Source organism: Morus notabilis, unplaced genomic scaffold (assembly GCF_000414095.1).
Source record: "Morus notabilis unplaced genomic scaffold, ASM41409v2 Scaffold89, whole genome shotgun sequence".
In the NCBI taxonomy this organism is placed as follows: Eukaryota; Viridiplantae; Streptophyta; class Magnoliopsida; order Rosales; family Moraceae; genus Morus; species Morus notabilis.
The window spans coordinates 113,325-126,914 of NW_010357100.1; the positions used below are offsets into that span (position 1 = coordinate 113,325).

Below are 13,590 nucleotides of genomic sequence, written 5' to 3' on the forward strand. Positions count from 1 at the left end.
ATCATTTTCGATTTACGTGTATTTTTTGTGAGAGAAAATACTGTAACGAACCACGAATCATGATTCGAATCAGGGAACGAATCCCTCTACCAAACATCCTCGCGCAATTCAAATAAACATTCATAAAAAGAAAGAAACACACGTGATCAAAGGCGATATAGATATGGATATCTATAAGGAACTGATCAATGAAGTTGGGTTTGGGGGAACTGAAACTTCAACGGTTCCTTCAAGCATCTGAACAACTTTCTTCATTGAGGGTCTCAGTGATGGATCCTCTTGGATGCACCATATTGCAACCATTACATACTTCTCCACCCTCTTCAAGTCCTCCATTGCCTCGTCATCATCCTCCACCAAGAAATCCAATTTCCGACACGCATAGCAATCATATGCCCAATCAGCTAATATCATTTGTGCGTCATCCTCAATCTCTTGTTCAACATTCCTTCTGCAGCAAATGAGCTCCAACAGCAGAATGCCGTAGCTGTACACATCCACCTTGACTGTAACAGGCATGTTTCTAAACCATTCAGGAGCTACATATCCTTTGGTCCCTCTTATTCCGGTCACAGTTCGAGTCTGGTCGATCTTCAAAATCTTCGCTAATCCAAAATCTGAAATTCTTGCTGTGTAAGAATCATCTAGAAGGATGTTGTGAGGCTTGATATCGCAATGGATGATTTGCATGCTACACTCTTCCTGCAAATAAAATAGGCCCCTTGCAATTCCCAAGGCAATTTGCATTCTTTGGTACCAGCTTGGCTTTGAAGATCCAAAAAGAAAGTTTCCTAGGGATCCATTACTCATAAATTCGTACACAAGAATTCGGTGTTGCCCCTCATTGCAGAACCCAATTAGCTGCACCAAGTTCTTATGATTTGTACGGCAGATAGCAATTACTTCTGCTTCGAATTCCTTCTCACCTTCTTGCACCATATTGTCTAGCTTCTTGACAGCAACCAAAGTTTTCTTGTCTAAAGTCAGAGCACCTTTGAAAACAGTGCTGAAAGCGCCACTTCCTAGTTGTTCCTTGAATCCATCAGTAGCTTTTTCTAGTTCCACATAAGTGAAGGTTTGCAAATTCATTCCTGGTTTGAATTGATTTGGTGTAGTTACCTTTGATTTCTTTCGTCTGATGTGGAAAAGAACTACAAAGGCTGCTAGCAGTAGCACATTAACAAAAGCTGAGACACTCAAAAGAACTGATTCAATAAGTACAAGTGTCCAATAATCTTTCTTTTTCGAGTCTCTGGATCCAAGCTTGGAAGTAGAATTATCTTTTCTTATCTTGATTAGAGCTTTCGCACCAACACTGTAATCCATCACCCCATTTGAGAAAGGACTTCTCTTCTTCCAGCAACCACCACCATCATTAACGATTGCAAGGGCGCAAAAGCAATCACTCAGGCAAGCTTTCCTGCACCAATCCTCGCTCACCGATGGAAAATGCTCGTAATCAGAAAAAGGCCAGTTTGTGTGATCCATGCTATAAAAATCAAAATGATCAGCATCTCCCAAACCTTCATCGCAACTTTGAGCTTCGAAAGTCGCTTTGCATCCTCCCATCTCATCATTCGGATCAATGAAGGTGTAACCATCAGGGCAAGAGCAATATCGCCTTTGGTCATTTCCCAGGCTGCAGTAGCTGTTGAAACCGCAAGCTCCACCACCTATCTCTTCCGAAATAGTACAGATATTTGAAGGTATGCTTGTTGAAGATGGGGACCAGGCCATATTCCAACCCTTACTATTGCTCTTCGGGTAGACATACTGCCTGAAAACTCCATCATATTCAAGAATTGCCCTTTTATAGAACTTCTCCGTTGAAGCAGATTGCGAAACCAATGTGTTAAGTACGGTTCCATTCTTTGCTGCAACGTAAATAGAGCCAGACTGGTTAAACATCACCTGAAAGCCACTACCCTCCGTGCCGCTATTCCAATGTGATTTAGCGTTGGCATCATCTCGCGGGAATGCTCTTGTGAAAAGCTCTAGATTTCCATTCAATTGCAGCACAAACATGAATCTCCCTCTCGAATAATTCGCTTCTGAGTAGCGAGCAACAAGCTTCATGTTTAGAGACAGAGTCTGCGACGGCAATAACGTGTCTGTTGGATTGTCAAAGCTCTCCCACAAATTGGAAGAGTTCTGGTTTGCCACGACAAAATTGCCTGTGTCAAGCATGGCTCCATAAGCAACTCCAGTTCCTGAAATTCCGGAACTCCATATCTGATTACCCTTTGGGTCCCTTAGAATGAGCCCCAGGTTGGTCAACTCAACTTTGGATCCTTGTTGCACCAGATTATTTCCATTTGCTGACCAGACAACAGTTTTCTCAGCTATTTTATTGAACCAGATAGCTATTAGGAAACCTTCTTTGCCAATTTTCAGGAAACCAAAAGCGAAATCACCGGATAGCGATTCCCAGGACGAGTTATCATTGTTGACTGCCGTAAGTGATGAGCCTAATGATATGTTTCTTTGAGTTTGGGCAGTGGAGAAGCAGAGCAACGTAAGAAAAGAAATCAAGAAACAGAGAATATGATATGGTGGTGCCAAAGCCATGGTACAGAATGGATTCAAACAATATCAGATGAGATTGAATGGTGATGATTTAAAGATGATATCAGAGTAACTTACTGTAGGAAGTTTGATATTACTAGTTAGGAGTAGTGGTTACTCTTCTCATGGCTTTGGGACTGGCCTTCTCCACAAGAATTGTTTTACTAATAAAGTTAAGAGCTTTTAGAGGCATTTTCATGAAGTTTGCTTGATTTCTGATTGGTTTTACTCATAACATGAATATAACAAAAAGAATCAGCGTAAAACCTAAAATTTTTGGGAACTTGTTGCTTTGTCAATTCATTGTTATATTTTATTTGAGCACAAGTCAAAAGTCAAAGTCGCACAAGTATTAAAATAAACGATAATTATTAATTTGTTTATAATTAGTTGGGAGAATGCATTAATCATTACTAACCATTTTAATAATGATTGAAATGATACAAGCGTTTCTAATTATTAATTAGTCATACAAGTGTAAATGAAGTCAAATGTTCCTTGATTCTCCCTAATTGTTGGGGGATGTCTTTTCTAGATCGTTTATTAATTCTTACGTGTGCATTAAGTACACGATTTGAGAAAGTTTACAGATGTAATTTTGTGTGAGAGCTTTTTACTGTAGCAAAAAGTTAGATGTGACTGTTTCTGAGAGCTTTTTACTGTAGCAAAACTCGAATTTTAAACTCGAATCGACGAAATAAACAAGGCCTACGTGTTCGTTCTTTTACTTGTTTTTCTAGTCACAATGATTGACTTACCAAATCAAACCCGGCAGCTACAAAATCTCAATCACAATCCTAATAGTAAATTTGATTTTTTAGAGAACAATTTTTATTTTTAAGTTAAGTTATATGGCATAAAGTCCAAATTCCAATATATACGGGATGGACTTTGAAATTGGAATAATCAAGTTTCGGTGGTCTTGTATTGAAAATTTGGACACTTCATTAATGTAACGTAACGAATGGAGCATCTTAGAAGAAAGGGAAGAGAAAAAAAAAAAAAAAAAAAAGGAAAAACTTTGAAAATAGCGCTGCAAAAGTAATTGTTTGCCTTTTCTGATTAAATATGCTTATCGGCTTATCAAATACGCAAGGAAAAAAAGTCATCTTAAAACACCTTAAAAAACTCATGAACATTATTTTTTAACCATTGAATTAATTTTTTAATGGTTAGATCTGTGCATATTTGTATTAAAAATTTATAATAATCTACATAGAATAACTACTATTGCATGTCAGACCGTCAAAAAATTAAACGAACGGTAAAAAACAGTGTTCCACCATAGAGAATGCCACGAAAGAAATTGATAGTTGATATTGCTTGACAGTACAAACTTTCCCGAGAAACAAACACCCAGAAAACGTACAAAGCCCAATAAAACCCAAAGATATAAGTTCTCTTTCCTTCTGATTCTGTCTCTATCTCTCAATTACAACTCTTATAATAATAATTGTTACAATGCCAGTATAACATATTTTACACTCCAATCTAGCTCCAATAAGAATTAGTCATGTCACCAATGTCACCAATTAGAGAACACGTCAGATTATAAGCTGCAGACTTAAAACCAGATCAGACTTAAAACCGGATCATAACTCATTGATTTTGTAATCCTTAACTATCATAACAGACACTATCAAGTAGGACCAATCTTCACATTATCCTTGTTACTAAACAATAATGAAAGATAAAGATAGACAACTCTATATAGAGAATATTGAGGTATGTAGTTATTCTTCATTCATGATTGTGCCATTGATGCACTCTAAAGTAGCTGCAATTAGGCTTAGGGAAATCAAAAGGATCTATAAAAAACTGATAAACGACGACGGATCCGGGGGATCTGAGACTTCAATGGTTCCTTCAAGCATCCGAACAACCTTCTTCATTGCGGGTCTAAGTGATGGATCTTCTTGAATACACCATAATGCAACCATCACATAGTTCTCCACCCTCTTCATGTCTTCCATTGCCTCATCATCCTTATTCACTAAAACTTCGATTTTCCCACTTGCATAGCAATCATAAGCCCAATCTGTGAGTATCGTTTGAGTGTCATCATCAACTTCTGCTTCGAAATTCTTTCTGCAGCAAATGATCTCTAACAACACAATGCCATAGCTGTACACATCCACCTTGACAGTGACAGGCATGTTTTTGAACCATTCAGGAGCTACATATCCTTTGGTTCCCCTGATTCCAGTAGTTGTTCGTGTCTGGTCAGTATTCAAAATCTTGGCTAATCCGAAATCTGAAATCCTTGCTGCATAAGAGTCATCCAACAAGATGTTTTGAGGCTTGACATCACAATGAATGATTTGGGTGCTGCATTCCTCGTGTAAGTAAAAGAGACCCCTTGCAATTTCCAAGGCAATTTGCATTCTGTGGTGCCATGTTGGCCTTAAAGGTCCAAACAGAAAGCCTGCTAGGGAGCCCTTGCTCATGAACTCGTATACAAGAAGTCGGTGTTGCCCCTCGTTGCAGAACCCAATCAGCTGTACCAAGTTCTTATGATTTGTACGGCCGATTGCACTTACTTCTGCTTTGAATTCTCGTTCGCTTTCTTTCATCATGTTGTCCAACTTTTTAACCGCAACCAGACTTACATTGCCAAATGGTATAACCCCTTTAAAAACAGTACCAAAAGCGCCTCTGCCTAGTTGTTCCTCGAATCCATTTGTAGCCTTTTCTAGCTCCGCATAAGCAAAAGTTCTCAGATTCATGTCTGGCATGAACTCATAAGGTTGAATCACCTTCGCTTTCTTACTGAAGCGGAACAGAACCAAAGAGCCTACTAACGTTACTATGTTCAGAAAAACCGAGCTACTTAAAAATCCAATTAGTAGCATTGTTGGCTGATCTTGCCCTTTCGATTTAGTCCCCCCAGGCTTGGATGTAGAATTATCTTTCCTTATTTTGATCATAGCTTTCCCACCATAGTTGGAGCGCATCCTCCCATTCCTGAGAGGAAGTTGCTTCTTCCAACAATCACCATTTTTGAAATAAGCAAGATCACAAAAACAATCACTCAGGCAAGCTTTCCTACACCATTCTTCAGTCACTGGAATAAAATGCTCGTAATGACTTTCAGGCCAGTCCGCATTTTCCACAGTATGAAGATCAAAAAGATCACCATCCAGCGAATCTTTGTCACAACTCTGTGCTTCGAACGCTGGCCTGCAGCCTTTGATCTTGTCATCCGGATCAATGAACACGTAACCATCTGGGCAAAAGCAACTTGGTCGCTGCTCATCTCCCAATTTGCAGTAGCTGTTGAACCCGCAAGATCCACTTCCCGTGTTTTCCGTAAGGTTTGAGCAAATATCCGAAGGTATAGAGGTTGAAGGTGCCATACTCCACTTCAACCTGGAAATCGAATAATCTCCTTTAGGGTAGACATACTGCCTCAGAACACCATCATACTCGAGAATTACTCTCCGGTAGAAATCTCGTTCTGAACTAGAAGTAGTACTTGATAATAGCACAGTAAGTATTGTGCCATTCTTTGCTTCTAGACAAAAAAAACCAGACTGGTTAAAGGTCAGTTGATACTCACTGCTCACTTCGTTGCTCTGCCAGTAAGCAGTGTTGCCAACTTCAGTGGGGAAAGCTCTCTTGTAGAGCCGCGGACCTTTATCCGACAGATTAAAATGAAATCTTCCACTCGAGTAATTTGATTCGGAATAACGAGCAACAAGGATCATACCTAGAGTCAAAGTTTGAGTTTGTAATATTGTGTCTGTTGGTTCATTGAAACTCTCCCACAAATTGGCCGAGTCCTGATTAGCCAGCACGAGATTACCCTCATCGAGTAGGGCCGCATAAGAAACTTCAGTGTTGGGGGTTTTGGTGGTACTCCAAATCTGCTTTCCTGTTTGGTCAATGAGAAAGAGCCCGGATATAGTTAGTTCAACTTTCGAACCTTCTTGAACTAGATTATTTCCATTGGCTGACCAGACAATAGTTCTCTCAGGTATTTTGTTGAACCAGATTGCTAATAGAAATCCATCTTTTTCGATTTGTTGAAAACCAAAAGCAAAATCACCAGACTCCGATTCCCAGGACGTATTGTTACTGTTTTTTATGAGTATTGCAGTGAGTGGTGAGCCTAAAGGTATTTTTCTTTGAGCTTGGACGGTGGCGGAACATAACAGCATGATAAAAAGAAGCAAAAATGCTGGGGCGGAAGCCATGAAAAGGAAGGAGAAAAAACAAGTAGTTAAGTTGTCTATAACTTTACATACCAAATACTTGATACAGGAATTAGTACTGACCATTATGAACATGGTTTGGAAGTCAAAGACGCGTTTATCCATAGTTAATTCAGTCGTCATTGAAGACTGGTGTTCTAGTAATGAAGACATGTTTGGTATTTTTTTTTTTCATTCAAAAAATCAGTAAAATAATGTTTTGGTACTTCTGATCCACTTCAATGTCCATGTTTTTGAGAATAATGTGTTGTCCTCTTTTAATTGTCATGTTTTGAGGTTAAGACGAAGTATATATATTTGGACGGCATTTTGTAATCTATATGTTGTTATCAAATGACAGATGCTCCAAGTATTTTTTCTTTTTTCATAAGCCAGTTTTTTTATTAGTTTGTATTGATATAAAGGAAGAAAAAAATAAATAAATAAATAAATAAAAGAGACGCCTTGTTTTAAATTTCGTGTGTCACTTTACTAGTTGAACAAAGTTTACTTCTTCCAGCAACGGAAAAAAATACAGTTTCCTTTTTTTTTTTTTTCTTTTTTGACTTGATTTTTATTGTCTTGGGGCTTAGACATACAATACAAATAGAAGTAATTACATATAATGGTCTTAATATGTATGATAGTACAGATTTTTGTAAACAAACAAGAAAATAGGTATTTTTAAAAACAAGACACTCATAATCGGCATTACTACACGTTACTAAAGACAAGGATCTATAAAGAACTGATCAAGGAGGATGGATCCGGGGGAATTGGGACTTCAGTAGATCCTTCAAGCATCTGTATAACTTTCTTCATTGTAGGTTTTATTGATGGATCCTCTTGGATGCACCATATTGAAACCATCACTTTTCGACCCTCTTCATGTCACTCATTGCCTCAACATCATTCTCCATCAACACATATAGTTTTCTATCTTCATAGCAGTCATATGCCCAATCAGCCAGTATCATTTGCGTGTCATCCTCTGCCTCCGCTTCGAATCTCTTTCTGCAGCAAATCAGCTCCAACAGAAAAATGCCAAAGCTGTATACATCCACCCTGACTGTCACAGCCATGTTTCTGAACCATTCAGGAGCTACATATCCTTTCGTCCCTCTGATATCGGTCGTGACTCTCACAGCCACGTTTCCTTTTTGTTTGCTTAGCAAAAGATTATCTTGATTTAGTTCCACAAAGTTTGCATCAGAGAGAGTAGGCAAATACCATTAAGAAACAAATCTAATTGACTGTTAATACTTATTTCTTATCTTTATCTTTTATGTTTTGTCTTTCCCATTAATGTTATATCTTATTTGTTTACTGTATCCTACTTCAGATCAACAACAAGAACAACAGATAGTTTAATATCTTTTATTCAAAGAGAATACATAACCATGCATAGAGTTTCAGTATGCAGTTTTTTTTTTTTTTAAAGTACATATGTCTGATCGCACTATTTCTCATTGAAACTAAGATTAACACGCAATTCAAATAAACATTCACAAAAAGAAAGAAACACACGTGATCTGTAGTACCACAAGTCATGCATATAGATATGGATATCTATAAGGAACTGATCGATGAAGTTGGGTTTGGGGGTACTGAAACTTCAACGGTTCCTTCAAGCATCTGAACAACTTTCTTCATTGAGGGTCTCAGTGATGGATCCTCTTGGATGCACCATATTGCAACCATTACATACTTCTCCACCATCTTCAAGTCCTCCATTGCCTCGTCATCATCCTCCACCAAGAAATCCAATTTCCGACATGCGTAGCAATCGTATGCCCAATCAGCTAATATCATTTGTGTGGCATCCTCAATCTCATGCTCAAAATTCCTTCTGCAGCAAATGAGCTCCAACAGCAGAATGCCGTAGCTGTACACATCCACCTTGACAGTGACAGCCATGTTTCTAAACCATTCGGCAGCTACATATCCTTTGGTCCCTCTTATTCCGGTCATAGTTCGAGTCTGGTTGATCTTCAAAATCTTTGCTAATCCAAAATCTGAAATTCTTGCTGTATAAGAATCATCCAGAAGGATGTTCTGAGGCTTGATATCGCAATGGATGATTTGCATCCTACACTCTTCGTGCAAATAAAATAGGCCCCTTGCAATTCCCAAGGCAATTTGCATTCTTTGGTACCAGCTTGGCTTTGAAGATCCAAAAAGAAAGTTTCCTAGGGATCCATTACTCATAAATTCGTACACAAGAATTCGGTGTTGCCCCTCATTGCAGAACCCAATTAGCTGCACCAAGTTCTTATGATTTGTACGGCCGATAGCAACTACTTCTGCTTCGAATTCCTTCTCACCTTCTTGCATCATATTGTTGAGCTTCTTGGCAGCAACCAAAGTTTTCTTGTCTAAAGTCAGAGCACCTTTGAAAACAGTGCCATAAGCGCCACTTCCTAGTTGTTCCTTGAATCCATCAGTAGCTTTTTCTAGTTCCGCATAAGTGAAGCTTTGCAAATTCATTGCAGGTTTGAATTGATTTGGTGTAGTTACCTTTGATTTCTTTCGTCTGATGTGGAAAAGAACTACAAAGGCTGCTAGCAGTAGCACATTAACAAAAGCTGAGACACTCAAAAGAACTGATTCAATAAGTACAAGTGTCCAATAATCTTTCTTTTTCGAGTCTCTGGATCCAAGCTTGGAAGTAGAATTATCTTTTCTTATCTTGATTAGAGCTTTCGCACCAACACTGTAATCCATCACCCCATTTGAGAAAGGATTTCTCTTCTTCCAGCAACCACCACCATCATTAAAAATCGCAAGGGCGCAAAAGCAATCACTCAGGCAAGCTTTCCTGCACCAATCCTCGCTCACCGATTGAAAATGCTCGTAATCAGAAAAAGGCCAGTTTGTGTGATCCATGCTATAAAAATCAAAATGATCAGCATCTCCCAAACCTTCATCGCAACTTTGAGCTTCGAAAGTCGCTTTGCATCCTCCCATCTCATCATTCGGATCAATGAAGGTGTAACCATCAGGGCAAGAGCAATATCGCCTTTGGTCATTTCCCAGGCTGCAGTAGCTGTTGAAACCGCAAGCTCCACCACCTATCTCTTCCGAAATAGTACAGATATTTGAAGGTATGCTTGTTGAAGATGGGGACCAGGCCATATTCCAACCCTTACTATTGCTCTTCGGGTAGACATACTGCCTGAAAACTCCATCATATTCAAGAATTGCCCTTTTATAGAACTTCTCCGTTGAAGCAGATTGCGAAACCAATGTGTTAAGTACGGTTCCATTCTTTGCTGCAACGTAAATAGAGCCAGACTGGTTAAACATCACCTGAAAGCCACTACCCTCTGTGCCGCTATTCCAATGTGATTTAGCGTTGGCATCATCTCGCGGGAATGCTCTTGTGAAAAGCTCTAGACTTCCATTCAATTGCAGCACAAACATGAATCTCCCTCTCGAATAATTCGCTTCTGAGTAGCGAGCAACAAGCTTCATGTTTAGAGACAGAGTCTGCGACGGCAATAACGTGTCTGTTGGATTGTCAAAGCTCTCCCACAAATTGGAAGAGTTCTGGTTTGCCACGACAAAATTGCCTGTGTCAAGCATGTCTCCATAAGCAACTCCAGTTCCTGAAATTCCGGAACTCCATTTCTGATTACCCTTTGGGTCCCTTAGAATGAGCCCAAGGTTGGTCAACTCAACTTTGGATCCTTGTTGCACCAGATTATTTCCATTTGCTGACCAGACAACAGTTTTCTCAGCTATTTTATTGAACCAGATAGCTATTAGGAAACCTTCTTTGCCAATTTTCAGGAAACCAAAAGCGAAATCACCGGATAGCGATTCCCAGGACGAGTTATCATTGTTGACTGCCGTAAGTGATGAGCCTAATGATATGTTTCTTTGAGTTTGGGCAGTGGAGAAGCAGAGCAACGTAAGAAAAGAAATCAAGAAACAGAGAATATGATATGGTGGTGCCAAAGCCATGGTACAGAATGGATTCAAACAATATCAGATGAGATTGAATGGTGATGATTTAAAGATGATATCAGAGTAACTTACTGTAGGAAGTTTGATATTACTAGTTATGAGTAGTGGTTGCTCTTCTCATGGCTTTGGGACTGGCCCTCTCCACAAGAATTCAGTCTGCGTTGTGCTGATGAATGATTGTTTTACTAATAAAGACGAGAGGTCTAGAGGCATTTTGATGAAGTTTGGTTGATTTTTGATTGGTATTATTTATAAGAATTATAACTTTAATATATAACTAAAAGAATCAGCGTCAAATTAAATTCTGGGAACTGGTCGCTTTGTCATTTCATTGCTATATTTTAATTGGGTACAAGTCAAGAGTGAAAGCCGTACAAGTCTTGATTAATTGCTGGGGAAGACAGTTTCTAGATTGTTTATTATTTATAACGTGATAAAAATAAAAGATTTAAAGAAACTTGCTCGTTCTTTTATTTCTTACGAGATAACAACAGGGCTGTCAAGTCTTTGTAAGTTCGTAGGTAACTACCTTGAAGCTTTCGTGCTTGACACCCTCTTCTACATTTCCGTCTGTTGCCTATAAAAGACAAAAAAAGTTAGTACGGCAGCATCGTTCGTTTCGTTAATTCGAGTTTTACTATAATAAAAGACTCTCATAAACAGTTACATCTAATTTTTTTGTTACAGTAAAAAGTTCTTACATAAAATCACATCTCAACTCGAATTTTAAATTCGAATCAGCAAAACAAACGAGGCCGCATGCCATGATTTCTTTACGTGGATCGTTTTTAGCCATCCACATCAAAGTTCTTGCACGTGTGCCACGAGTTTGAAAACAAAGTATTGTCGTGACCTGTTTTACTCCTTTCTCTCTTCACAGGTTAATCAATTCATATAAATTTAAATTAAAATACAAAAAGTTAATTGTTGCCAAAATTCTTTTTAATATGTATGAGCTGGTAAATATATGAATTGTAATAAGTAATAAAGTAATAATTTATTAAGTATCGTTTCATAAGAATTGAGTGTTTTTATAAATTAAACTAAATATCGTTACTATATTTTAACTTTATCTAGACAATTGAATATGAATAATTTAAGTAATTAAAATGATGAAATTAAAATAATAAAACAAGTAAAAATGGAATTTAGAAATAATAAGGGATCGAATGGAACTTTGTAAAGCGGCTAGGGGTTGGGGTTTTTTTTTTTTTTTTTGTTCTATCAAGCTATGCAACCCCAATATTTGGGTTTGTTAACTACGTCTAGTCAATTCACTAATCTAGGTTTTCTAAGGTAATTTCACTCCCTCTCCCGAGTGCCGAGTGAAATAGTGTGTAAAGTCGATTAAGTAATATCTTTATTCACTTAACCTAATAAACACCCATTAAGCAAACCTATTATGATTACCCGAATCAATTGGCCTCCCAAACTCAACTAATTGTGTCTCTCAAATCCCAATATGTGAACGTAACTCTCCCAAGTTTAAATTTACACATCTATATTACTAATTCATTATATCGTAAATTAGAGCAATAAAAATAGAAAAACACAAATGAATTGAAATGGAATTTCATTAACAAATACTAAATATCTTCAAAGCATAACAAAAGATAGAACTACATCTAAACCCCTAGCTTAAAGAGTTTAGTTAGAGATATACATCATGAATCCCAAAACAAAAACGATAATCAATCTCATATCCTGTGACGACCCTCCTATGAGGCCGCCACTGTAACTTAAACTTTAACTTGTACTTACTGGGGTTTCTTAAAATTTGCGGAACATTTTTTTTTTTTTTATATATAAGAAAGAATACTTTCATAATTTGTAACAATAATTTCAAATAAGTGAATCACTAAATTTCTTAAAGCTTTTCTTAATTTCAGTTAAGATAAAACGTTCTAAAAATATCTTTCAAACAGAGCAGCATTTGAACTCTTATTTCAAATGCTCTTTAAAAGCCTTTCTAAAACTAGCCAATTCAATCGGGCCATTTAATTTTGACTTTAAAACGGATTTCGTGAGAAATCTTAAATTCAAGTACATCTTAAAGCCCTTTTAAAATCAATCATTTAAATCGTCATGTTTAAAATTTATTTATTTGTTGCATGCTCTGTTGCAACGTTCTAAAACTTAAATACTCAAAACGAGGGTTGTTAGCTACAACCTCGGTTTCCTTAACATACATATGTACCTATACTTTTTAAACATACATGCTTGAAACCTTTAAATCATATATACATATACATAATTTTTCTTAAACTTACTGCGGAAGATAACTGCGTGAGCGTTATCCATTCCCATCTCCACCATTCGTCCGCCGCTTGCCATTGCCCTTCAAGAATTGCTGATAGGTTTCTTACCTACAACATGAACATATCTGATTGAGCTTTCGCTCAGCAAGTAGGAACTATATCTCACAAAATAACTGTAAGTACACATAAATAAATATGCATGAGCTGATTATGCTTAATTATGATGTCTTATCATAATCTTATTATCTTATCTTATCTTTCTTACTGATGGGCCCGAGTGCTCGCGTACCACTTGCGCGCAATCATCGGAACGTGAGGGTTTGCAAGGTCCCCCACGACACCGTGATTATAACTTGAATGCCTCCCTTGAGTCGGAGGACATTATTGTTATTTTCTGTTTCTCCCTTGTGGAGCATGAGTTACCTCCCTTGTGGAGGCTGGTACGGCACTCAACTGATAATTATTCTTATAAGTTCCTCTTGACTTATTAAGGTGTATGCAATATGACATAGCAAAGCATACTATAACATAGAATGTACTCAAATACATATACTTCATGTGCACTGCTTAAGTGTATGCAGTATAATCTAGCATAGTATACATAA

The 13,590-nt window shown here is 37.7% G+C and overlaps 3 protein-coding genes across 3 annotated transcripts; all 3 read right to left on the minus strand.

The window, feature by feature from the left end:
- Positions 1–104: 104 nt before the first annotated feature.
- Positions 105–2,759, minus strand: LOC21401362 (G-type lectin S-receptor-like serine/threonine-protein kinase LECRK3). Its single transcript, XM_010089064.2, has one exon. The coding sequence runs from the start codon at positions 2,566–2,568 to the stop codon at positions 172–174; it is 2,397 nt and encodes a 798-aa protein (XP_010087366.1). The 5' UTR covers positions 2,569–2,759; the 3' UTR covers positions 105–171.
- Positions 2,760–4,171: 1,412 nt separating this feature from the next.
- On the minus strand, positions 4,172–6,884 carry LOC21401363 (G-type lectin S-receptor-like serine/threonine-protein kinase LECRK3). Its single transcript, XM_010089065.2, has one exon. The coding sequence runs from the start codon at positions 6,882–6,884 to the stop codon at positions 4,374–4,376; it is 2,511 nt and encodes an 836-aa protein (XP_010087367.2). The 3' UTR covers positions 4,172–4,373.
- Positions 6,885–8,186: 1,302 nt separating this feature from the next.
- Positions 8,187–10,795, minus strand: LOC21401365 (G-type lectin S-receptor-like serine/threonine-protein kinase LECRK3). The gene has a single exon (XM_010089067.2). The coding sequence runs from the start codon at positions 10,722–10,724 to the stop codon at positions 8,328–8,330; it is 2,397 nt and encodes a 798-aa protein (XP_010087369.1). The 5' UTR covers positions 10,725–10,795; the 3' UTR covers positions 8,187–8,327.
- Between the last annotated feature and the right edge of the window lie 2,795 nt (positions 10,796–13,590).

Bases quoted from the DNA above. Each gene is read 5' to 3' on its own strand.
- LOC21401362 (XM_010089064.2), bottom strand. From the start codon at position 2,568: ATGGCTTTGGCACCACCATATCATATTCTCTGTTTCTTGATTTCTTTT.
- LOC21401363 (XM_010089065.2), bottom strand. From the start codon at position 6,884: ATGGATAAACGCGTCTTTGACTTCCAAACCATGTTCATAATGGTCAGT.
- LOC21401365 (XM_010089067.2), bottom strand. From the start codon at position 10,724: ATGGCTTTGGCACCACCATATCATATTCTCTGTTTCTTGATTTCTTTT.